This window comes from Nilaparvata lugens, chromosome 3, assembly GCF_014356525.2.
Source record: "Nilaparvata lugens isolate BPH chromosome 3, ASM1435652v1, whole genome shotgun sequence".
Lineage (NCBI taxonomy): Eukaryota > Metazoa > Arthropoda > Insecta > Hemiptera > Delphacidae > Nilaparvata > Nilaparvata lugens.
Window position 1 is genome coordinate 21,560,029 of NC_052506.1, and position 23,297 is coordinate 21,583,325.

At 35.6% G+C, this 23,297-nt stretch overlaps 1 protein-coding gene across 7 annotated transcripts in view; it reads left to right on the forward strand.

The window, feature by feature from the left end:
- LOC111064391 overlaps positions 1–19,967 on the forward strand; it is a 125,194-nt gene extending 105,227 nt beyond the window's left edge. For 5 of the 7 annotated variants that reach the window (XM_039423282.1, XM_039423286.1, XM_039423287.1 and 2 more), the window contains 10 exons: positions 677–5,689; positions 6,603–6,716; positions 7,481–7,696; positions 8,928–9,165; positions 11,030–11,174; positions 11,725–11,856; positions 14,040–14,390; positions 14,931–15,067; positions 16,386–16,478; positions 17,028–19,967. In XM_039423282.1, the coding sequence (XP_039279216.1) occupies positions 677–5,689; positions 6,603–6,716; positions 7,481–7,696; positions 8,928–9,165; positions 11,030–11,174; positions 11,725–11,856; positions 14,040–14,390; positions 14,931–15,067; positions 16,386–16,478; positions 17,028–17,686 (7,098 nt within the window). In that variant the 3' untranslated portion in view covers positions 17,687–19,967. Of the gene's footprint in view, positions 1–676; positions 5,690–6,602; positions 6,717–7,480; positions 7,697–8,927; positions 9,166–11,029; positions 11,175–11,724; positions 11,857–14,039; positions 14,391–14,930; positions 15,068–16,385; positions 16,479–17,007 lie in introns of all 7 variants that reach the window. The other 2 variants (XM_039423288.1, XM_039423285.1) reach the window with 2 other exon arrangements.
- The last annotated feature ends 3,330 nt before the right edge of the window (positions 19,968–23,297 follow it).

Consider the following 23,297-nt stretch of genomic DNA (forward strand, 5'->3'; position numbering starts at 1 on the left):
TTGTTTTCCAAATGTTTTCACATCTATCAGTCTGCACATATTTATAATTTGATCAAATAATGAGACGATTGATTTGCAGTAATACATGTGATCATCTTACCATAGACACATAAAATCATAATGAAAAATTCATGTAGTTGCACATAGTTATATTGTAAAGATATTTATCACAATCATTTGATTTGTTGTGGAAAATAGCTGAAAAAAGGTTTTTATTTTCCTAGTTTGATATCATTCTAAATGAAAATATTCTATTATAATATACGTGTGTTACGGCTGCATCATTCAACCAGGCTCATCATTTAGTATTCAGTTGTGATTGTTGCAATTTAGGAAACTTGAAATTCTCTGAAACTTCAAACATGAAATTATGTTGACTCCAGTAAATAAGTGTTATTTTGTTTATTAAATAATTCAGAATTATATGAGAATCATTAGAATTACCGAATGATAAAGGCTAGACTGGTAGTCCAGTTTAATAAATTTTGTTTTACTTCAACTGTCGACTTTGCGTGACAATAGTTTCAATATTGGATATCTTTTTTTTATTTCAAGCAAATTACAATAGAATAGGATTTAACTGTGGAAAATAATAATTTGTAATTCAACTACTTATTTAGTTTAGAATTTTTTTTATTTACTCTATTCCTAAATCGATGTAATTTTTGTTGTACAGGGATCGATATATTCGACGCCATTCACCTACCAGCACAACAAAACCGCCCTTGCCAAGAAGCAAGCAGCCAAACTGCTCAAACCAAAACTAGTCACAAATGGAAGTCCCACCGAATCGCCAAACAAGGATGACAAGAATTCGAAACCGACTGCTGAACCAAATGACAAACCTCAAACAAGTAAAACGTCTCTTGGTAAGGAACCGATAGCTGAATCGCCAAGTCGCAAAAAACCCAAGACTTCTGACAAGAGTAAAGCTGGAACTAGTGAGAAATCTGTGACTGTTGTTCAGGGTAAAAATACTTTGAAGAGAGATCATTCGAAAGTTGAGAAGAGTTCAACTCCTGGAAAGGAAGATAATTCTGGAGCCCAAGACGCGAAGAAGAAAGCTAAAGTTAAACATAATGTTTTCAACGTTAAAGAGGGATCTTCGGCGAAAAATGTTGATAAAACAGCGGTGAGTGGCAAGAACAAGATCCAAGCTGTAGAGGTGAACACAAGTGGAGACAATAAACAATCAATTCCTGAAACCGTTGACAAGAATGAGAAAGTACAAACGTCAACATCTGCTTCTACTACAGTTGTTAAGGCAAAAGCAACGAGTGGTAAACCTACAAAACAAGATGCGGATAAACAGAAACGGTGTTCTGATGATTTTAAGAAAAGTGTGGAAGATTTGAGGAAACGTAATATGTGTGTCGATGGCAATTTGATAATGTGTTCAGGCTGTGGAACCCAGTTTGACAACAGCTCGGCGTGTCAGAGGCACATGAAGAAGTGCTCGTATTGTACCGGCAAAGCCGCGGGCGGAATAACGTGTGCTCAGTGCAACACATCGTTCAGTTCAGAATCGCTGAAACAGGCGCATGTCTGCGATGATCGAGCCATGCCTCAACTTTCCCCCGAGGAGCCCTACCCTGACCAAGTTCCCGCACTTACCCAAGACATTCCCGTGTTATCTCCGGAGGAAATCGGCAAGAATAAGAACGAGGAAAACACCGATTCTTCAAAGAAAGGTTCCAGGTTGACTAGGTCCGAATCAAGAGCGAGCATTGCGGAATCTATCAAGAGCGAGAAGGGGGAATCACCAGTGACAAGGAATTCCCGGTCAGGAATGCGTCAAAAAGCTGACCTCAATAAATCCGTACAGGATGAAACAAGCAAACCCGACAACAAGCAAGCTAGTCGTTTGCTCAGACAACGCTCAACCACTAATCTCAGCAGACAAGAAGACGAGCCAGATGATTCTAAAATAACTGCAGTGAAGAAAAAAGAAGAATCCGATGCGAAGATCGTGCAGAAATCTACTCCAGTAAGAGGCAGAAAGAGACCGCATGATGAAGATGAAGCCGAAACTGATAAAGATGACGAAGAGAGCAGTGTAAAAAGAGAGACTAGACAAGGACTGATGGTAAACAAGAGCAGCAGTAATGACAAGGATGAAATGAGTTCAAATGAAAACAGGAGAAAGTCAATGCGGTTCTCACTTCCCAATGAAAGCTCAAGCACTGAGAAAAAGGTGAATGAAATTGAGAAGAAAGGTTCGAGAAAATCGTTAGGTGACGATGAAAGTCAGAAAAAGACTGATGATGATGCAAAGAAAATATTGTTGCAGTTCATGAAAGAAACATCAGAAACTGGTGAGCGTCAAGGTAAAAGATTTTTGTGCGAGGTGTGCAATAAAATCATCATGGAAATCTACCTGAGAAAGCATGTGGAGAGTGGAGCACATGAGAGGAACGTTGAAATGAGAAGAGACTTTGACAATCTATTTCCGGATGCAGGAAAATTCATCAAGTCATGCGAAATTTGTAACATATCTTTTGATTTTCCTTTTTTGTCGTACAAACACCAGCTGCAGTACCATGAGGATTCGTTGATGGAGTTGATTGAAACTTCAATGATAGAACCTATGAAGAAGGAAGTTGTAAACAACGGAGACAATGACGATGAATTGCTCATCAAAACAAAACAAAATATGATAGGTAAAAAGCGTTTGGAGGCGAAACGAAAAGTTGATGATTCGTCAAGCAGTGTGGGTCGGACCAGCAGTAAATCGAAAACTAATACAGTGAAAGATGTTGAAACTGAAAAATCTTCTGCAAAGAGAAAAACTCTGAATAGTTCAATTAGTGATGTGAATGGTAAAGCTGTAATCACTTTTAAAAAACTGGATGAAACTACTCCTGGCAATGTTACCATGAAAACTGAAGATGATGTTACCGAAGAAAAGCGTTCATTGAGAGCGAGACGTAACTCTCTGCCCAACGAACCAACTTCAAAATCTGAGGACAATATGATTTTGAATCCCGAATTAAGTTTGCTACGTGAAGGAAGGAGAAGCAGTTTGAGATTAGATTCCTCACTTGCCAAGGCGAAGGAAAGTATTGAACATGAAAAGTCTGAAGAGAGCACTGTTACCAATTCTGATCTGCAACTGAGGGGAAAGAGAAGTTTAGCAGTTGCTGGATCTTCCAATATGGACACTAATGACCGTACCAAATCATTAGACAGATCTTCGTCGGTTGATGAGTCTTCTGAGGAATGTGCAAAATCTTCTGAGGATGATCAAGTCAAAATAAGTGATACTACTGAAATCAAAGAAGAAGATCCTTTAAATACTTGCAACGACATCCCCGCTACTGAATCCTCGGATGGAAACGCAGCAGAAAGCGAAATTGTGCATGAGACAACTGAGTTCAACCGTGATGGTAAAACCATGGTTTATTGTTTCATTTGCGATAGATCGGTTGGCAAGTCAGCCTACAAAAAGCATAGCAACAGTGTTGTCCACAATCAGAATACGAAACTCAGAAAAGAATTTCAAGAAAAGCACACTGACAGCAAGATAATGACTTGTACAGCGTGTCCAATGGATTTCACTCATCCATATCTATGTTTCAGACATATCATGGAAATGCACCGTACAGCTTCGGGCCAATTGTATGATTCAGCCAGAACTACCAGAAGTTTGTCCTCTAAGGAAGAAAAAGAAGTTACCACAGAAGATACAAACAAAAATATATCTACGCAGAAGGAAACGCCAACTACCAAGTTGCTTTCCAACAATAAGATTGCCATTGAAGAATCTAACAACAAGTTATCTACGCAAAATGAAGCATCAAGTACCCAGCATTCATCCAACAACAAAATATCTCCAATGGAGGAAACACCAAGTTCTCAGACAATTTCTAACAACAAGACTCCCAATCCACCACCAAAGAAAAAAAAGGGGGATATAATTCTTATAGATCCTAAAAATACTGTCCTCACAACTATTACTTCGAAAGAGGTAGTAAGCACTACTGTGCATGAATTGAATAATTGTTCGAAGTCTTCTGCATCTTCGACAGAAGCTACAGATCCAAAGAATACTGATGAACCAAAACAGAATGTAACGACTGGAAGTTCTAAGAAGTCTTCATCTGTTGGGAAACCGAGTTTACTAAAAAAGAATGTCGACAAAAATGAATCTCCAATTTCTCCAGGAAAGACAGAGACGGAGTTGAGACCTTTCGATTTCCCCACGACTGCAAGTTCTAAAAAGTCTTCATTTGGTGGGAAACCGAGTTTACTCAAAAAGAATGTCGACAAAAATGACGCTCCGATTTCTCCAGCTAAGACAGAGGTGGAGACGAGTCCTTTCGATTTCGTCAATGAAACATCAGCGCCAATATTATCCTATAGGGAGGCTACGCAGAGTAAGTCAAAGAAAGTTGATAGGAAGAGTTCAGTACAAGTATCTACTAGAGACGAGAGAGATAATACTGCGTTTAATTCGAGCAAGAAAACTGTTACACCGTTGTCATTCGATGAAGATATGACACAGAAGAATAAGGAAATCGTTGTTCCGAAACTATCAACATTCACTGAAATGGCGAGTACTTCAGCAAGCAGTATATTGGATAAGAAATCAGTTGTCAAAAATTTAGAATCATTCCCCAGGGAATCGTCTGATGAGCAAGACCAGAACACTGAGAAAGTAACTAAAGAAGGAGTTAGTGTTCTAGAGAGCCTTCTAACATCCAACGCTGGCCAGAAAACGGCCTACACTTTGTTTTGCACAATTTGTCACAAGCGAGTGAAAACCGAGTCCCTACAGAAGCATTCCACTTCTACTTCACACAAAATCAACTACGATCAAAGCAATTACGATTACGAAGTGCCATCTGACTGTGACCAATGCCTGCTTTACGAGAATCATCCATTCGTTTGTCGCGCTCACCAGAAAAGTGTATTGAAATTGAAGAAGAGAAGGCGGAAGACTTCCGATGACGAAAGCTCGAAAAAGTTCAAGTCTTTTTCTCTTTTGGGAAAAATGTCGAAGAAGAAGTTGAGCAAGCTGAAGAGGCTGCAAAAGTTGAAACAGAGTGAGAAGCTGGCGGAAACCAAGATCAATCGTTTGAAGAAGATGAAGATCAACAATTGGCAGGTTTCTGTTGTGGAGAGCGAGAATAAGACATCGGTAACATCGCCACAACCGGTTGAAACTCGTACAACATCGGAGTTCGACTGTCTCCTCTGTCACAAACAGTTCAATTCGGCACTGCTGCTGGTCAACCATCAGAGCACAACGTCGCACAAAATGAATGCCAGTCGTCATGCGTTGCAGAACAATCCACTACCCACACTTCCCAGCACCATTCCATCACTCGTCAAAACTATCTCCCCTTCTCCCGCCACCCTAACCACTCCACCGGCCCCTTCGCCCAATGAAAGCGAGCGCAACTTGGGGTTCCTGGGAGAAGCTCCTCCCGCGTTCCCCAACACCAACAACGCCATGGATCAGGATCTGTCGCAGGCGGCGGGCGAAGCGATTCTGGCCTACGGATGGCAGGACACGGACTGGTCGTCGATGCGCAATGCGTCCGGATGGGATAACCAGAGCATCGCCGGGTCCTCGTCGTCAGGTGCTCCGGACAACAACATGAGTGCGTTCTGGGAGACCGACGTCACTTCCAGCTTCATGGGCGGCAGGAGCAGTCTCGGATCGATTCTCGACTCTGTCAACAAGGTGAAACAAGTAGCTAAACTTACTTGAACAATAACCTAAAATAATATCATTTGAGCTGTCTTTACAACTCTAATTACAAATATATGTAATGTGTATGATTTATTTCGTGAATATCATACGAAATAAATCAAATTGAGGTGTCCGATCTAACTATATGGTAGAGTCTGCAGCCCAGTAGAAATCAGTTAGATTAAAAACGATTCATTTATCATTAATAGTTTGAAAAGTCTACTCTAGACGGTACTTTGCCGACACTGCATTTAATTATTTACTATGTAATTTAATGATTTTGAACATCGAATAATATACCTAATAATATTATATATTCATTCTGTTTGAAAAGATGCTGATAAATTAAACACTGTATGAGTCTAATATTCTCAAGGAATATGTTCATATTGATCGATTGTAGTACCGTACCACGATGTGTATTGTTCATTTTGAGTCATTTGCATACTCAAAATTATTTTTCCAATTGATTATTCTTTGATATACTACCGATTCATACAATAGTATGTTGTGTGATATATCAATTTTATTCAACTCCATTGATTGGGAATTGGGAAAACTTGTTTGAGAGTAAGAAAGTTTTACAGTCAACAATAAATTAGCGGGAATGTTCCGTTTTGCATAAATAAAAGTGCTTGCACAAAGGTTCACCTTTAATAAGCAAGACATTGCTAAGTTTTGAAAAAGTATTAAGAAACTTATTTCTATAGGCCAATAAAAGAGTAACTAGAAGTTTTATAAGGATTTTTTGTACATCAGTTATGTGTTATGCATTCGAGTTTAGCATTCATTCAGTTATGAACTGTTATGATATGCTTGTACATGTTGAATATATGCCGGAAACAGATAACGTGTTTTAATTATTTTTCACAAATGATGCTAATAAATGTTGTTTGATCTTCAGATTCTGGCTGACCCAGATGTGTCGACATATCCAACTTACAATCTGACCGAATTGCAGTCGGAAGTGGGTGCATATCATGACCATTTGTTGTACGAACGTTCCAATTACTTTCAGGTTAGTTTCTATTTATCCCATTAAAATATTGTAAATAATATATAAGCACAAGGGTTATCTAATGTAATCCTGATAGAAATGTGATAAGAGAGAACTAACTCAAATAGATTCTATAGATTGAACGAAGTATTTTTTGAACAGCATTATGCCAACAAAGACATCGCATTGAATAATTCAGGAATTAATCCCTGTTTAGAATAGTTTTTAAATCTAAAATGCCAATGTAACGTACTTGATCAATCTCAATTTAATCATTTCAACATCTTATGTTCAAAAGTTAGTAGACTATCTTTATTAATGTTATTATTTCCAATTAGAAATATTTTGTTCAATTATAATTCCTACTTTCTTTTATAATTTCTACCCAACTTGATAATTTTAAGACAATATTATAATGAGGATATGATAAAAACAAAAACTAAGATTTTATAATCTTAATAACATTGTTATAAATCGTCATAAAATTGTAGCTTCAAGAATTTTTTGTTGATCACAGTATCCTACCATAATATCTTCGGTTTTATTGTAGGTAAAATATGAACTTTGATATATTCAGGTCTATTATATGAACTATCTTTCAGTTTTATATGTGTGTGTGTGTGTTTTTTGTTGGGATATGTATAGGATTCATATCTACATGATTGATTTCTGTGTAGATTACAGTATACGATAAAGGTACCATATCTTCGATTACATTCTAGGTAAAATAAGAACCTTAATATGAACTATCTCTCAGTTCTATATTTGTGTGTGTGTTTGTTTAGGATATGGGCATGCGCAACGAGACTGGCAACTCGTCGTGGTCTTACCCGCCCAGTGTGGAGGACGTTCCCCCCTCTTCGGCTCCCACCTTCATGGACCTCGACAACCAGCCTCCTCCACCCTCCAACCAACCTCCCAACCCTCACGCCGCCGAGTTCACTGCCACCGATCAACTCAAAGAACAACGTCTCAAGAAGATCAAGATATCCGCCGATTTGGTGAGTAGTTCACTTTTTCACATTCAATAGTCCTCAGCAATGATAATAATACTAAATATCACCCAATACTTGTAAATACGCATTACGCGTACAATCTTATGTTGGTACATGTACCAACAGAGGTAGGCACAATTCAATGAGACACGTTTCATTTATACTCTTACTTTTATTGACAATAAGTACGAAATTTGGGATGAACCAACAGACATTCACTAAAAATGGTTTCTATACTTAATTCAAAATAGACAGTCCAGATGTTATGTCGTATGTGTGTTGTTCATGTTCCTATTTATTGATCAATTTGAGTCCGAAATATAAACTGAATTTTTTACACAAGATAATGAAGCGGTCGCGAAACTTTCAAATCTATGAGCCAGCATAACAGTTATAAATTAATACCAAAGAAAACTGTAGGAAACCTTATGCAAAATAGAATTTTGTAATTTCAAACTTTTATTGACTAAAAAGATAAATTTCCTCCTTGCGTACAGGGAAACTTCCCTTGCATGAGAGTATTTATTCTTAATTGAATACAGTTTATCATTTATTGAGATTATTATTAGTTTGGATATTATTCATTATTTCTTTTTTGTATTTTTTATTATTATTTGTAGTATTTTAGCAAGATTTGGTGAGTAGTACACTTTTTCACATTCAAATATGTGTCCTCTGCAATAATACTAAATATCACCCAATACTTGGTAAATACGCATACACAGTTGTACTGTATTTTCAATGAGAGCAGTTATTTTTCTGCAGCAGATATTTTCTTGAAGTTTAAAGTGTAAGTTGCAGTAACCATTATGATGTAACTGTTCAAATGTTCATTAGTCATTCTGTTCCTGAATCGATTTATATTGTTTCTATAAATGAAATATCTCTGATCATCAACAATCATGTACAATGAGATTTTGTTTGTGAATAGACTTGAATATTTAGTCTTTATATAGTCTTAGGCTCAACTCAACCTAAGCGACTCATGGACGAGAAGAGACTCGACTCTAGTCGAGCATGTTTTTAAATGGTGACGTCGCGGACACTAGAATCGACTGGTCTGAGTGTAACCATTTGGAAACACATGCTTCCGACTAGAGTCGAGTCTCTTCTCGACCTGAGTCGCGTAAGTGTGAGTTGAGCCTAAATCTTATTAAGTCTATTTTATAAAATTTGCCATATCTGTCCTATTTTCTATATGAATTGTTATAACACTTTGCCAACGGATTTGTTGCAGGACAAAATGCCATCAGCAACCGGTGTGAAAACAAACCGATCCAGACGCAAGAGCTCAGTTGATAGCGAGGGCAGTGGAAGCGGAAGCGGCAAGAGCCGCTCCAAGCCGCTAGGGGCACGGCAGTCGCTTGAGTGTGAGCCGCGCACTGCATGTCCGACCTGTGGTCGCTACTTCCTCGGTCACATCGCGCTGCAGTTCCATATGGCTTCGTGCTCGAATGCCTGCAGCAGACCTGAAGGTGAACAGTCAAATTATTCATATCACTTGATTGCTGCAGAATGTAATTTCACAATAATAATGTTGATGACAATGTCAACAGTTTTTTATTTTCACAATACATAACAGTCGAATCCAAATTCAAAATAACAGTACAGAATAACAAATTGGGCCTAGGCATTAATAATATTAATGTATAAAACCAATCTTGTATTGACATTCAAGTGCTATGTCCATTTTCCAGGATTGATTGCTGTTATATGGTATTAATCTGCAACTGACATATCTATTAGTTTTACATGGGCGTTGATCCTGGGGGGGGACACGGGGGATGCATCCCCCTTAATATTTTATGGTATAGGCTATGTACCCCGGAAAAATTTATTGAAGATTTAAATTATGATAAATTCTTATTAGTTAATCTTTAAATTGGGAATAAACTAAACGTTGGATAAATTGAATGCAAGATATGTAGCAAAAATGCAACAAAAAATGCTGCAATTAAATAGCACGAATCCGTATGTTACAATCAAAGATTGAAATAATATTGTGGATATTCATATGCAATGTACATGTTGCTAATCGCACGTGTTGTATTAGAACTCATATCTTCGGCGGCAGATAATAAAATAACATAACTCAGCTGGGGTTTTCTTGTAAATGATTTGTATTCAGTAAAACTTGAAACTATTAACTCAGAATTTTATTTATTTACCCACTAATTTGCCAATGCCGAATAAGAGGATTTAAAACGGATTTGAAGTAAAATATGCTTTAAAAACCATCATTTCAATAAGCTATTTTTCAAAAAAATCTTTGCTGGGGAGCACCCCTCAGATCCCCTTCGACTGGCAAGCCCCCCAGATCTTCCAGTACGTCCCCCCCCAATGTCAAACAGCAGTCTACGCCAAACTGTTTGAAAACTATATTTTGATTATATTAATATTATTTTGTTTTCATATGAATGATATAAATTATGATTTACATGACTATTGTTAATGCTTTCTGTTGTCTAAGACTTATAATAAAATTAAATGAATTGAACTGACTGGACGAAATATTAAAGTATACAGTACATTGTAAATAAATGGGTAGCCATATCACAGTGTACATACAGTACGGAAACTTGGCTATATCCTGACGCCAAAATCCGCCATCTTGTTAGGAAGCGCCGCATTGTAATAGTATTGATGGTAGGTTCGGATCACTTCAATGATCCGGATCAATTGATCTCGTTCACTGCCACGAGCCAATCAGAAGACCAGGATTGGAACTTCCCAAGGTCACGTGACGTGTTTAGTATTGGCGTCATGTAAAAAGCATTGGTTAGATAGGCGATTGATTACAAGTTTCCATTCTGTATATTCTGTGGCCATATCACAGTACTGTAATGTACTTCACTGAAAGTAGGAACTCACCCATATCTCACAACCATATTCACAACCCTATAACTATGTAAAAAGCTATTTAGGAACAAATTATGTTTATATGTAGAACATTGCAATGAAAAAATACATTTTACAGTATTTAGTTTATTAACAGATATCTTGAAAACAATAATTTTCTATATTAACAATAATAAATAAAATTAATAACATGTTATAACAGTCTACGGGACTGACTGATAACATATAGTGAGGGTTTATCAAGGCGTTTTTGTAAGATTAATGATAATACTGATATTTTAGACCAATTATGTTTAATTAATGTTTCGATATATCTTTCATTTAGTCACATTATAAGAAATAAGAAACATTTTGTAGACTCCTATGAACAGTGCATCACAGTTCCTAATGAGTCATGGAATTCACAATTTTGTAGATTCCAGACTATACCATAATGATTTCCCGTTGCTATAAAATAACGTTTGATTACTGTATTTTCAGCAAATATCAGCGACTTGAAGCGAAAGGTTGACAATCTAATGGATAACAGCCTGGTGTGTCAACAGTGCAAGGAGATAATGAACAGTCGTGAAGCAATGAAAAACCACATCTGTGAACATCGAATAAAAATTGAAACGAAAACCAGGTGAGCTTTTTTGGCCCTATTAAAATAATGATTTCGATAATTTGGATTTTCGTTTAATAATAATTACCTATTAAAAGATGTTGAATAATTCACGAATTTTCCGAAGTACTGTAGCTACTTGATCAGTTGTCTTGTTTATTTATTACAATAAGTCGATCACTTTTGGCAAGGATCAACATGCTGAAGCCCAAAATTGTTCCTACTCCAATTATTTATACAACATAGTTATAATTATTCTTCCTGTTATTGTAAGTGTTAACCAATTATTTCAAAAAATCTACATTTCTTTGAAGTTCGTTGAACGAAGTGTTATTTTGTCTTCAGATACTGTTTTTGGTGAGATGTAGTGATATTTATCCATAATGAAACACTAGAATATTCTCAAAAACTATCAATATTTATTGAAAAATTACATACGTGTTTATAAACCTATGGTGCCATCTTCAGTGGAAAAATTCTTAGAATTTAAATAAATTCATGATATTATTTAGACAATATTGTAGTGTTTTATTATGTTATTTTGTATTACAATTGAATGTTTTTTTGGCAGAAGTGATGCAAAGGCGGGAGGTGCTGACAAGGAGGGCGCTGAGAAGTTTAAGAGTAAAATGTCGATTGCGCTTGGCTCGCTGCTGGACAAAGCTCTCAACAATCTGCTCGGTGCCAAGAATCAGGATCATGAGTGAGTAGCCTACGATTGTTTACGATGTTACTCTGTTAGTCATTTCTTGATTGGTAAGTTACAACGGTATAAAAGACGTTTGACCAATTGCTGGAATATTAGAGCCGCTTGACTAGCACCTGAGCGTTACCGGGTTCGATTCCCGGTTTCGGCACAGCTTTTATTTTGGACAGTTTTCTTTCGCTATTCAGTTTTTCGTTCAATATTTGTTACAGAAATCTTTAGTTCTATTTATATAGTTTTCATTGGATATTCGGGGGACCGAGCTTCGCTCTGGAGTACAAAAGCATTTATACAATTTATAAGGAAAGAGGAAATTAATAGTTATTTGTATATCTAGAGTGAAAAGTACAACTTTTTCTCCCTGTGGGAAAAAGTTTGAAGCCCGAGGCGAAGCCGAGGGCAGCAATTTTCCTGAGGGAGAAAAAGTATTTTTCGCTCGTGATGTACACAACATTTTTCCTCCATCTACATTTTTTTATAGAAACTGCAAATAAAATCATTCTAATAACTTACGTATTGGTGACAATGATTCCTAACAACATAACCTAAATCTAAAACCTAAAAACCGGTCGTCTGATTGGCACTGCCGATTGCGCTATCTATCGGCAAAAATTGTAACAATTATATCAGCTGAGCAGCTACCAAAAATGGCTGACTCCAGATCACGCGGTTCAGATTTGAATTGCAAATCAAAAATTTTTGTTGGCTGGTATTTTGAATAGAATAAAATATTTCAAAAATTGTATAAATTTTTATCGTCTACTAATATTAAGAATATAATAATTATCATACAAACATATATTTCATGAGTTAATCAAATTTCTGGTTGTGGTATTGAATTCAGTTGACTCAATGACAGACACCTCTATTATGCTTTCTCATCTGAGTTTAGACCTTCTAACCTATTACAATGTAAGTTTCAAAATAGAGATGCTCCCCATGTTATTTAAATGGAGTCACTTTTACTCCCTAGGGAGTTTTTCTGTTTTTTACTACCGAGAGCGAAAAAGTGACACTTTAGTATTATGTTTCAGGGAGTAAATTAAGTACTTTAGACAGTAGGTGGAGGAAAAATACATTTTTTAGAATGATATAGTATGTTTTCTACAATATTTGTTAATATACTATGTACTATTCTACACTAATAGCATCTATATTACAATCTATATAGACCTATATCCATTAATGTCTTTGAAATTGATCATGTCTCAGAAATTGAAAATTTCTTACAGAATAATATTTCTCGTGAGACCAGCGGAGTGAATGCAATAGTTCAACAGCTGACACATGATTTTGTCTCACTCCCCCACACACGCACTCGCTCACTCACTTCCATTATCGACAGACGACGAAATTTTCAGATGTTTTCTCAAGGATGAATTATCCTTTTAATGTCCTTCAGCGAGTTATCCTAGGGATGAGACCCAGTGCAATCACATTTTTATATCATAAACCTACGTAATTTAAAATCTCGTGAGAATCGTTAGAGCCGTGTTCGAGATTCGGTGACATACAGTCGTATAAACATAAAAACATATAAATAGAAATTGTTCGCAGAAATAGGATATTTCTACGATATTCAACTGTGTATTGTACTCATTTCCATCTATTGATAATATAAAACATTGTTTTAGAGAACATAAGCTTTTCGCTCAACCATTAGTGACAGTTTAAAGTAGGCTAGGCTAGAAGTAAATCTCACTACAGTTTGAACATGTTATATCAGCCATGTCCCAAACTTGTATACTTTCTTGACAGCATTCAACTTCCTATGCATTATTACTCCTTTTTTATAACATTTAGTTTGTGATTGATGTTGTTTTCTATGTCTTTTGAATAGTTTGATTTCAGTCTGTGTTTCTACGTAAATATTGAAAACGCAATTACTCCTAGAAAAGTAAGTGTTTTTTTTCTAATATTCACGTGGAAACATAGTGTCATCGAGAAAATATCATTATTTTAATTTGAATAATTTTATTATTCTCTCTCTCGTCTGCTTTACAGCCTGGGTGGGCTTTGGCATTCTCTACCACTCTTTTCCACTCATCCCTGTCAGCAGTCTTGGACTGGTCTCTCACCTCCAATCCTGCCAAGTCCTTTATGAAACAATCCAGAATAATTATTACCTTATTACTTGATGATTTGATGAATATTTGATAATGTTGATTGGCTTGTTTCAGGTTGAACACGGGCGCCATCCAGCTCCTGGGCAAACTGTGCGCCGTTCGCCGCAAGAGCCAGCTGAAGAGCGGCGGAGGCGGTGGAGGCAGCTCGGCGGACCTGGACCACCGCACGCTCACCTTCAAGACGACAGCGAAACTGCGCAGTCTGATGGCGGGCGACCACAACCTGCCCAAGCTGCCCTGGCTGGGCGGTGTGGCGGGGGGATCGGGGACGGGGGCGGCTGCGACTGGGACGGTCAAGCCTGGCACGCTGCCTCCGCCCGAGACACTCGTCGACCACCTCGCCATGATGCTGGCCGACGGAAAACCGGTCGACAACTCGTACGCGTGTCCCGTCTGCGGCCAAAAGTGAGTAATGCCCAAATCAAAGTGTAGGAAAATATAAAATTTGTTTAAATACATCACACACAGTGGAAACAAAATACAATGAATTCATTGATTATTGGGTTCATTGCATAGTGATTATATAGTGATTAACACTATACGTGTTATCTAAATTTGGGAGAGGAATAGCAGAAGGTTACCTTATTTTTCCTCTCCCTATCATTTTGATAATGTACTTATTGTATAAATAGATAAATGAATGAATATGAATGAATAAATATATCAGTAATTGATAACATATTTCTTACAATGACAGATTGAATTATCATATTGCTTAGTCGGCGTAGTGAATTATGCACGATAGAAACTAATACACGTTATGAATTACACGTAGTAGAAACGAATTACGAACCAATACCTTACAAACTTATATTATTGCGTATTTTCACTATCCCAATAATTCACAAACATTACAATCATTGTAGGAATTCAGTGCACTTTTGTAGATATTTGTCGTAGGATTAGGTTGCAATTTGTAACTGGGATTTGATTTGTTGTTGGCAGGTTCTCGATGCCGAGTGCGCGCAACAACCACATGTACCTGGTGCATCAGGAGGCGGCCACGTCCCGCCCCCCGCGTCCCCCCACCAACGACCAACGGCCACAGTCTAGTCACAATCACAGTAACCCCGCTGAAAAAGGTATTTGTGATTCCAAGTTCAAACTCATTTTATTTCCAGGAGAACAAGAGTACATTAGTGCATACAATTCATTTACTAATCCACATAGATAAGCTTTGTAATAAACTCAAGCACTGGATAAACAAATTTTATAATATCAGCAGGTTGGGTAACATAGCCGTTTCAAAATTAGTTTATTTTGCCTACATTCAATCTCATCTCCAGTATGGTATAAAAATTTGGGGTGCATCTTATTCGAATCACTTCAATAAGATATTCACCATCCAAAAAGCATTATTAAAGGCAATTTTGGGCAAACCTAAACGATTTCCAAGTGACAGTATTTTTATTGAATCTAGTGTATTGACGGTTGAGCAGCTGTATAAAAAGAATTTGATTATTTACATTAATAAACATAGAGAACTTTTCAACCTCCGTATATCGCCTTACAATCTCCGTCCCTCAACCTACCTTTGAACCACACAATGCAGTTCTATCCATTTGTAGAAGACAGTTTGATTATATTGTTCATAAGCTTATAAATGTGATACCTACTTTTTTATAACAGATAATTTGAATGGAAGACTTCTGAGAGAGATAGATTTATGGATTGCTTCTTCACATCCTAGGATAAGTGATTTCTTGTAATATTGTAACTAGGATAAGTTCACAATCATTCAAGGATGTCTGCTTTTTTATTTTATTTTGTTATCTCGTATTTTCTTACTTTTTTTACTTTCCTTCTTTGTATTTTTTCAAATTTAGATGTTAATAGGAATCCACCAATTTTATTTATCTTAGAAATAATTTTGTTTTAGTAATAACACTCGGCCCCTGCGCTCAGGTTTTTAACCTTTTCAGGGACTTTCCGTATTTAATAATAATACTATTTTACTTTTAACTTATTTTGTTAATTGTCAATTGTATTTATTTAATTATACATTCATGTATGCATTGTATGAAGGAAAAATAAACTATTGATTGATTGATTATTAATTAATAATAAATATGTTACATGGGTAGGAGTTGAGTTCCAACTCATATTTTAATTATTCCTCTAATTAAATATAAATAAATAATTATAATTAAATTAGAGGACTAGTGATTATTCGGATGCGGCATTGCAGAGCTGCGTATGATTTACTGTTGAAATATAATTAAAATATGAGTTGGAATTATAATTAAATAATTACGAATTTGTGAAAATTTAATTACAAACTTGAAAACACTACATTTTACTGCACAATCTAAATGAAAATAACTTTTTTTCAGTTTTTTTGCAGCGATTTTGAAACTGTGGAATGTGTTTTTTTATTAGAATTTTACTATTTTATTGCAGATTATCGAGGTTTTGCCAGCTCAAGCTACGATTCAGAGATTAAAGCTGAGGATGGCGAAGGCCAGCAATCTGCCGGTCGGCCAATTTGTTCAGGTAAATATTTAAAAATTGATTTTTCTCATAATCGAGTGTAAATATGTTATCGTATTAGTCAATACAAACATTTTAAATTAGCAATAATTATTTATGTTCAATTTGCGTTACAGAAATCACCTATAATGTTACCCAAATAATATTCTGATATTTTACATAACACTATCAATAAAAGACTTCATATTCTTTCTTTCTTTTTCCTCTTGTAATCCTTAACACTTTTTTTGTTCTACAGTAGTTATAGTAGGATCTTGATTACAGTAGGTATTTAAAATATAAAAATATCTACATTTTATGCAAAAAAAATTTTTTCAATTTTTTAAAAAATAATTCTCTTGTTAAGATTTGAAAATACTATAACTGTTTCGGAAAAGACAGTGCAATATTACAGTTTTACTATTATTATCAATAACATTACGGTATTATTTTGGGAAGGCAGTATGTTTTGTTAATTTTTCGTTAGAAAGAAGTGATTTTTGCTATCATTTAAGCCTTTCTATACGATTATGTGATAAGCAATTTGAAGTAGTTCTCTCCTGTTGATTGCAGACTGCGGTTTGGCAATGGCCAGCCTGAACGAGTTAGTGCAGCACAATAAAGATGTCCACCTGCCGGTGAGCGAGAACATCATCGACTCGACCGTTTGCATAGGCCAAGAGCATCTCGGCGACGGCGGCGGAAAGAAATCAAAGAAGACCGGCGAGAAGTCACTGCCGGGTCTGGAGCCAATCACGGCGCCGGTACTGCGCAAGCGGTCGCTGCGAAGGGGGGAGTCTCAGGAGGAGGAGAAGGTAGTTGAGGACGGTGGTGATGAGGAAGCGGACGACGGGGCTCTGAGGAAGAAGGGCAACAAAACTGCGTCGAAACATCGGCTCGCGGTTCTAGCACCCGAAGATGTACGAGTCAAAGCCGAAGCGGCTCTGCGGGAACTGAGTCTGCAAAAAACCTGTAACAAATCTAGCAGTAACGATATCAAGTCTTGTAAATACGGTAACTATCGCTACTCGCTAAACACAGAGGAACCCGCGGAGATCGCCGCTCCGATGAAGGCGCGGCAAGCGTCCATTGCGCATGTCGACAAGAAGTGGAAGACGGCTGGCTGCACCTCTGCCGAGCAAGAAAAGCCGGCTGCCTGTGGTGGAGCTCCCGAATTGCTCGAATGCAAGGTTGAACCGAAAGTTGAAGTCGACGATCTCCCACAAGAATAGAAACATTTGTCAACAACACAAGATTTTCAACCAACTAACATTGTAATGATTTACCTCCATTATATCGTTGACAATATTCATTGATTGGTCACAAAAATTGCAATGATGTACCTTCATTATATCATTAACAATATTCGTTCATTAGTCACAAATGTTGTAATGATGTACCTACCTCCTATATATCATTAACAATCTCGATTTGTTAGAAAAATTGTAATGATGCAACTCTGTCATTGTCAATATTCACTTATGGATTACAAGCATTGTAATGATTTAACTATAATATCATTAACAATATTCATTGATCGATTACAAAGATTGAAATGGTGTAACGCTAATATCATTGACAATTTTGATTGATTATTACCTGGCTGTGACAATTTATTAAGTAATCTCGTTGTATATATTTGTAATAACGATAATATAGAATTGTAGAAGTTGGTTTTTGAAAACATGTAGGCGTGTAATGTACTGCTATATTGTGTTCTAGAAATCTCCAATTAGTGTTAACAAATAATGTATACAAATATAAAGATGCGATGGAAGCATGTTTAGTTTCAATACATATATGTAATATGCCAGTGAATACAGTATAGTATAATTTGTATAAATTTCTTGAGCAAATGAATAATTGATTTACTGATAAATACTTTTGCTACTATCTTCGAGAATAATTTGTAGTAGTGTAGCAGTATTTCGTATTGCAATACCATGTTTTTCGTTTCTAAGACGTATTGGAAAACTGTAATAGGTGCGATTATTAGTTTTCGTGGAATTTTGTTACACAGATTTGATATTTGAAAGAAGGAGGATCAATATCAGGTGCCTTATCATTTCTTATTAAATATGGAGTACTAGAGCTGATTATTATCAAGTTCACAGAGGATATCATCGGTTTTAATTTGAGAAGTTTTGGAAATATTTTGATTTGAAAGGTTATTTTTGTGGCATTTCTCTGCTTGAAGTGCCTAAACAAGGATGTCACTTGTGCAAGTTTGATCGATATTGAAATTGAAAACAATCTCGTTCATAACTCAATGTTATTAATTTTTATACGAATGATGAAAGAGTTAGAAAGAATGATTTACTGAAGCGCAATGTAAACACATTGTAATGTGATTTAATGTTCGTGTCTTTAGTATAAACTGGTTACGGTATTTTTCATTTCCATTCCCTCGAGAAAGTATAAATAAATAATCAAGAATAATGTAATACTCTCACATTTATATAATTTGTATCCACGTTTGTATCAGATAAATTCTGAGGAGATGAGAGTTTGAAACCAGTTGATAAATTAGTAGGCTAATGATGAATTTTGTCAGTATATTTTTCTATAATGTATGTGCGGTACAAACGATGAGATTTATTTTGGAGTAGTCTCGTTGAATTTGCATTGAAAGACGAATGATTTGAAATGCTATTCTGGAAATGCCGCAGCATTCGAAAGTAGAATAACGTATTCATTACTCGCATTAAGATATAACCAAAGTATTGAATTTATTTACCATAGAAAATTAGATTATTGAAGTAATAAATTACATAAACACTTATATAACACACTCAAACTTATGATTATTTTATGATATTTGAGTTCTCATAAACAACTGCCATCACGTGCCTTTTCCCATATACGGTAAATCATTTGAATCCAGTTCTATTTGAAAAATCGACAACGGTATTCATTTTTTTAGGTCTGAATAGAAATTTTTGAGACTGTCATCCTTACGTTAAAGTGTTTATTTCTGTATTTAATATAATTATCATGAATCATTTTATATAAATTTCACATGGTTCGATTTCACTTAGAATTAAGATAACGTTAAAATATGTTGATGATATCTTTGTAAAATGGTTTATCTTTGAACTCTAATCTTTATGAATGATAGATCATAGATGATCAATCTTAAAAATCGTTCATGAATATTCGTACATCCCTAAATAAGTTTTAGATACGCTAGAAGTTAATCTTCAGTTATGGGGTGTGATATTAACACTATATTATATATTATACATTTTACCCTATTTTTAATTATTTCTAAAGTTTTTAGTTGTCAATTGAACCATGAATTAACCCTGCCCTTCCCTTTCCTTTTATGTCCTCCATGATTTTTCTCATAAAAAATAACATAAAAAATGATTTTGTTCAGATTCAATTATATTTTATAAGTAGATACATGTATTGTTTGTTGATTATTTCAATGATCTCAGTTGGAGGTTATAGTTTGTAAACGAGTCATATAATTCCACAATATTGATGCGTAATAAAATCATTATTACTCCATGTAATTTGTTATTAATGTCACCGAAATTCCCTTCCTTTTTATTGTATTATTTTCTGCAATGCCTGGCTTCTAGTAGACATTCTACAGAGTGTTTCAGAAGTAGTGTCAAACATTTCAGAGTATTGTTCCTGGATGATAGGAGACTACAAAAATCGTATTTCAAGTGTCCAAAACTCAGCGGTTATCCTTATAGCTGCCATTTTTTTCACTTAGGAATTTTCATCTCAAGAACGAAATGTTGTATTGATCTGAAATTTGACATGAATATGTATGCTATGAAGGCTCAACTTTAAAAAATAAAATTTTCTATGTAAATTTAGCAAATTTTATTATGATTTTAAGAATACCTTATTTATCAAGATTGGTCTAAGAATAACAGATAAATTAATGCTTTAATGTAAAATTTTGCCACCAGTACAAATGAAATGAACATAGTCTTCATGCTGAATTTCATAAGAAAAACATGAATAGATCACAATAAAATAAGTAATAATTTATATTCTTCAGTTAATATTTTATATTCTATCAGACACGAATTCGCAGTGAAACGAGTATTTTAGGTATTTGGTTTGGAATTGGGAAAACAAAAGGCTGCCTGATTCAAATTGAGGAGGATCTAATCGATACTAAAATTTATTGATGTATTGGAAAAATCAATATGATTCTGTGAGGTTTTCAAGTATTATGTCTTCTTCAGTTTTCTATACTATAATAAAGGAAAGAACTGGCTTATACACGTAAGAAATAGGGAATTATGTTTGACGCATCATCAAGTCTGAAATATTCTCAACTGATTAATTTGAAATATTGCATATAGATTCTTAATTAACCGAGGACGGTTATTTATGCCTATTTTCAGTTCTTCAAGATTTCATTACGTCAAGTTTTCAATTTGTCATGTTTCCAGTTGTATGGAAGCAGCTGAACGTTTCTTTTAAAAGGGACATTAGATGATAGGTATGATTGGGGATCCTATTCGAATAAAAATAACTGATTTTCTGTCGCATCAAAACCGCACCGATTTCTCAAACCGTTCAAAAGTTATTCTCATTCCAAGATACTGATAAATCATCCATCTATCCATCATCTTTACTATAATAGTTGAAAGAGCTGGCTCATACACGTTCGTGATGTAGGAAAATTATGTTTGACACATCATCACGTCTGAACTACTGGACTGATTGATTTGAAATTTTGCATAAAGATTCTTCATCAACCGAGGATGGTTATAGGCCTATTTTCAAATTTCGAATTTTTTATTACGTCAAGTTTTCATTTTGCAGTTTTAAAATAGACCCTTGCGAAGCACGGGTTACCTACTAGTCTTAAATACAATTGTAATTAGAAAATTCAATATTGATGTTTGAATTGTGAAAAGTGGTCATGCATGTGTAATATGGGGAATATTGAGAGGTTTATATTGTAGTTTTTTTTGTGCCTTTCTTTCATGTTGTTGAACTGATCAAAATTGGACTAAATTTTTCCAATATGAACTCACGTGAACCTTGTTCTTGATAATTGAATAATTTATTCATGCTCAAAGTAAGCACCTAAATTTTGTGTTGCCATAAAAGATTTGCTAACATGCTTCTTATCCATTCAAATTATTGTAGTCTTCTAGCATTTCCATAGTACTGGCTTGAATTTCGTAATGAAATTAATGCAAACGTATTTAGAAATGTATTTGAACCGTGTGACCCCACGACGTTTTAACCTGAAATTATTTAGGCCGGGCGCTCCACGTGTTTTCTTGCAAATCGGAATATTTGAGTGGAAGAGCGGCAGTTCTAATCGAGTCGTCACCGCGAGAAGAACTGATGTAGTCGCAGAACAAGTCTCGGTCTCTAATTTAGGCTTCGGCCTAATTAGATGAAAAATCTCCTTATTATTTTATTTTGTATAAATTAAAAGCATGTAGTCTGAAATACAGTACCGTAGTTGAAATGTAAGCGTGAGTGATTGTGAGTGCCGATTTATTTGTTAAATTTTCAATTCAATGGTGAGTGCCAAAATTATTTTATTAAGCTCAAATAGATTGACCAGTTTTATTTCCGCCCGTTTGAACTGGATACTCACTATATTATGGCTGGATCGAGTAGGTTGTATTTTGAGCATTTCGGTTTATTCTGGGCAGAAATCGGTAAATTAGGTAAAATGCAGTTACATTTTTTTTTATTGCTCAGTGGGACTGAGAGCGAGACTTGGAATCGGGAATTCTGAGGTCAGATTGGATTCAGGAAATTCAATGAGAGAGAGATAGCACAGTGAGGTGAACTGGTGTTATGATCGGGTATCCACTTTTAGAAGTTATTGGATTGTAGGCATTTTCGACTATGCTGGCTCTTATGAGGGCGATAGTGAAATTGGCCATTAATAAGAAGTATAAATATAAGAGTGTAGAATAATTCAATTTTATCCTACGGATGAGTTATTATTCTAGCGTCCAAGGCTGGGAATAGTTAACTGACCTGATAAAGAGTGAGAGAGATAGTTGATTTGATGGGAGAGAGAATCCGTATATTGTGCATTAGAGATATAATAAAAGATCAACAAGTGTGAGTGAGAATGAGAGAGAAAGTAACGGTTGGAAAGAGAAGAAAATACTCCTTGGACTGGGCGATGAAAACAATGCAAATTAGAGTAGAACAGAAGATCGTGATTATTATAATATTTTTGTCAAGACTAGAGAGAAGCGAAAGTAGAAATGAAACAAAAGGAGAAGAACATGGAAAGGAATATGCAATAAACAGTTGTAGAGACCGACGAAAAATCAAATGAAACGCTACTTTGAAAATGCAAGCTGGCAGGCTATTGTTTTGACTCCATATACAGAGAGATAGAATTTAATGTTTTTATTTGTTTTGAGATAAACTGATTAGCTGATAATATATGAGATAATGATTTGACATTTGAATTTTATAACGACTTGAAATTTTTTTGAAATTGTATAAAGTAAGAGTTCTGATAATAATTGTTGTTTTGTGTAGAAGAGTGAATAATTCGAGTTTAAAATTAATGTTTTTTGAAGGCCCGGTCATTTCTATTTTGAGCTAGTGTTAGTATTTCTTTCTGGGACAGGCACATCCCAATTAAATTCAATGTTGAGGAATGAATTATTGTGATCGTTGTGAGAGATGACGTCATTTGCGCTGTTGTACTGGGAGTCCACTGTTCCTGAGTCATTGGTGGCGGAGATCTTCATTGGTTGCGCTGAAGCAAGCGATTCCCGTCATCAGCTGACTGACCTACAACTGACAGATCTGGCTGCCGTTCCAGCTGATGTCAACCACCTCGCGCTGAGATGCCTGGCCAATACCATCGGTTGCATC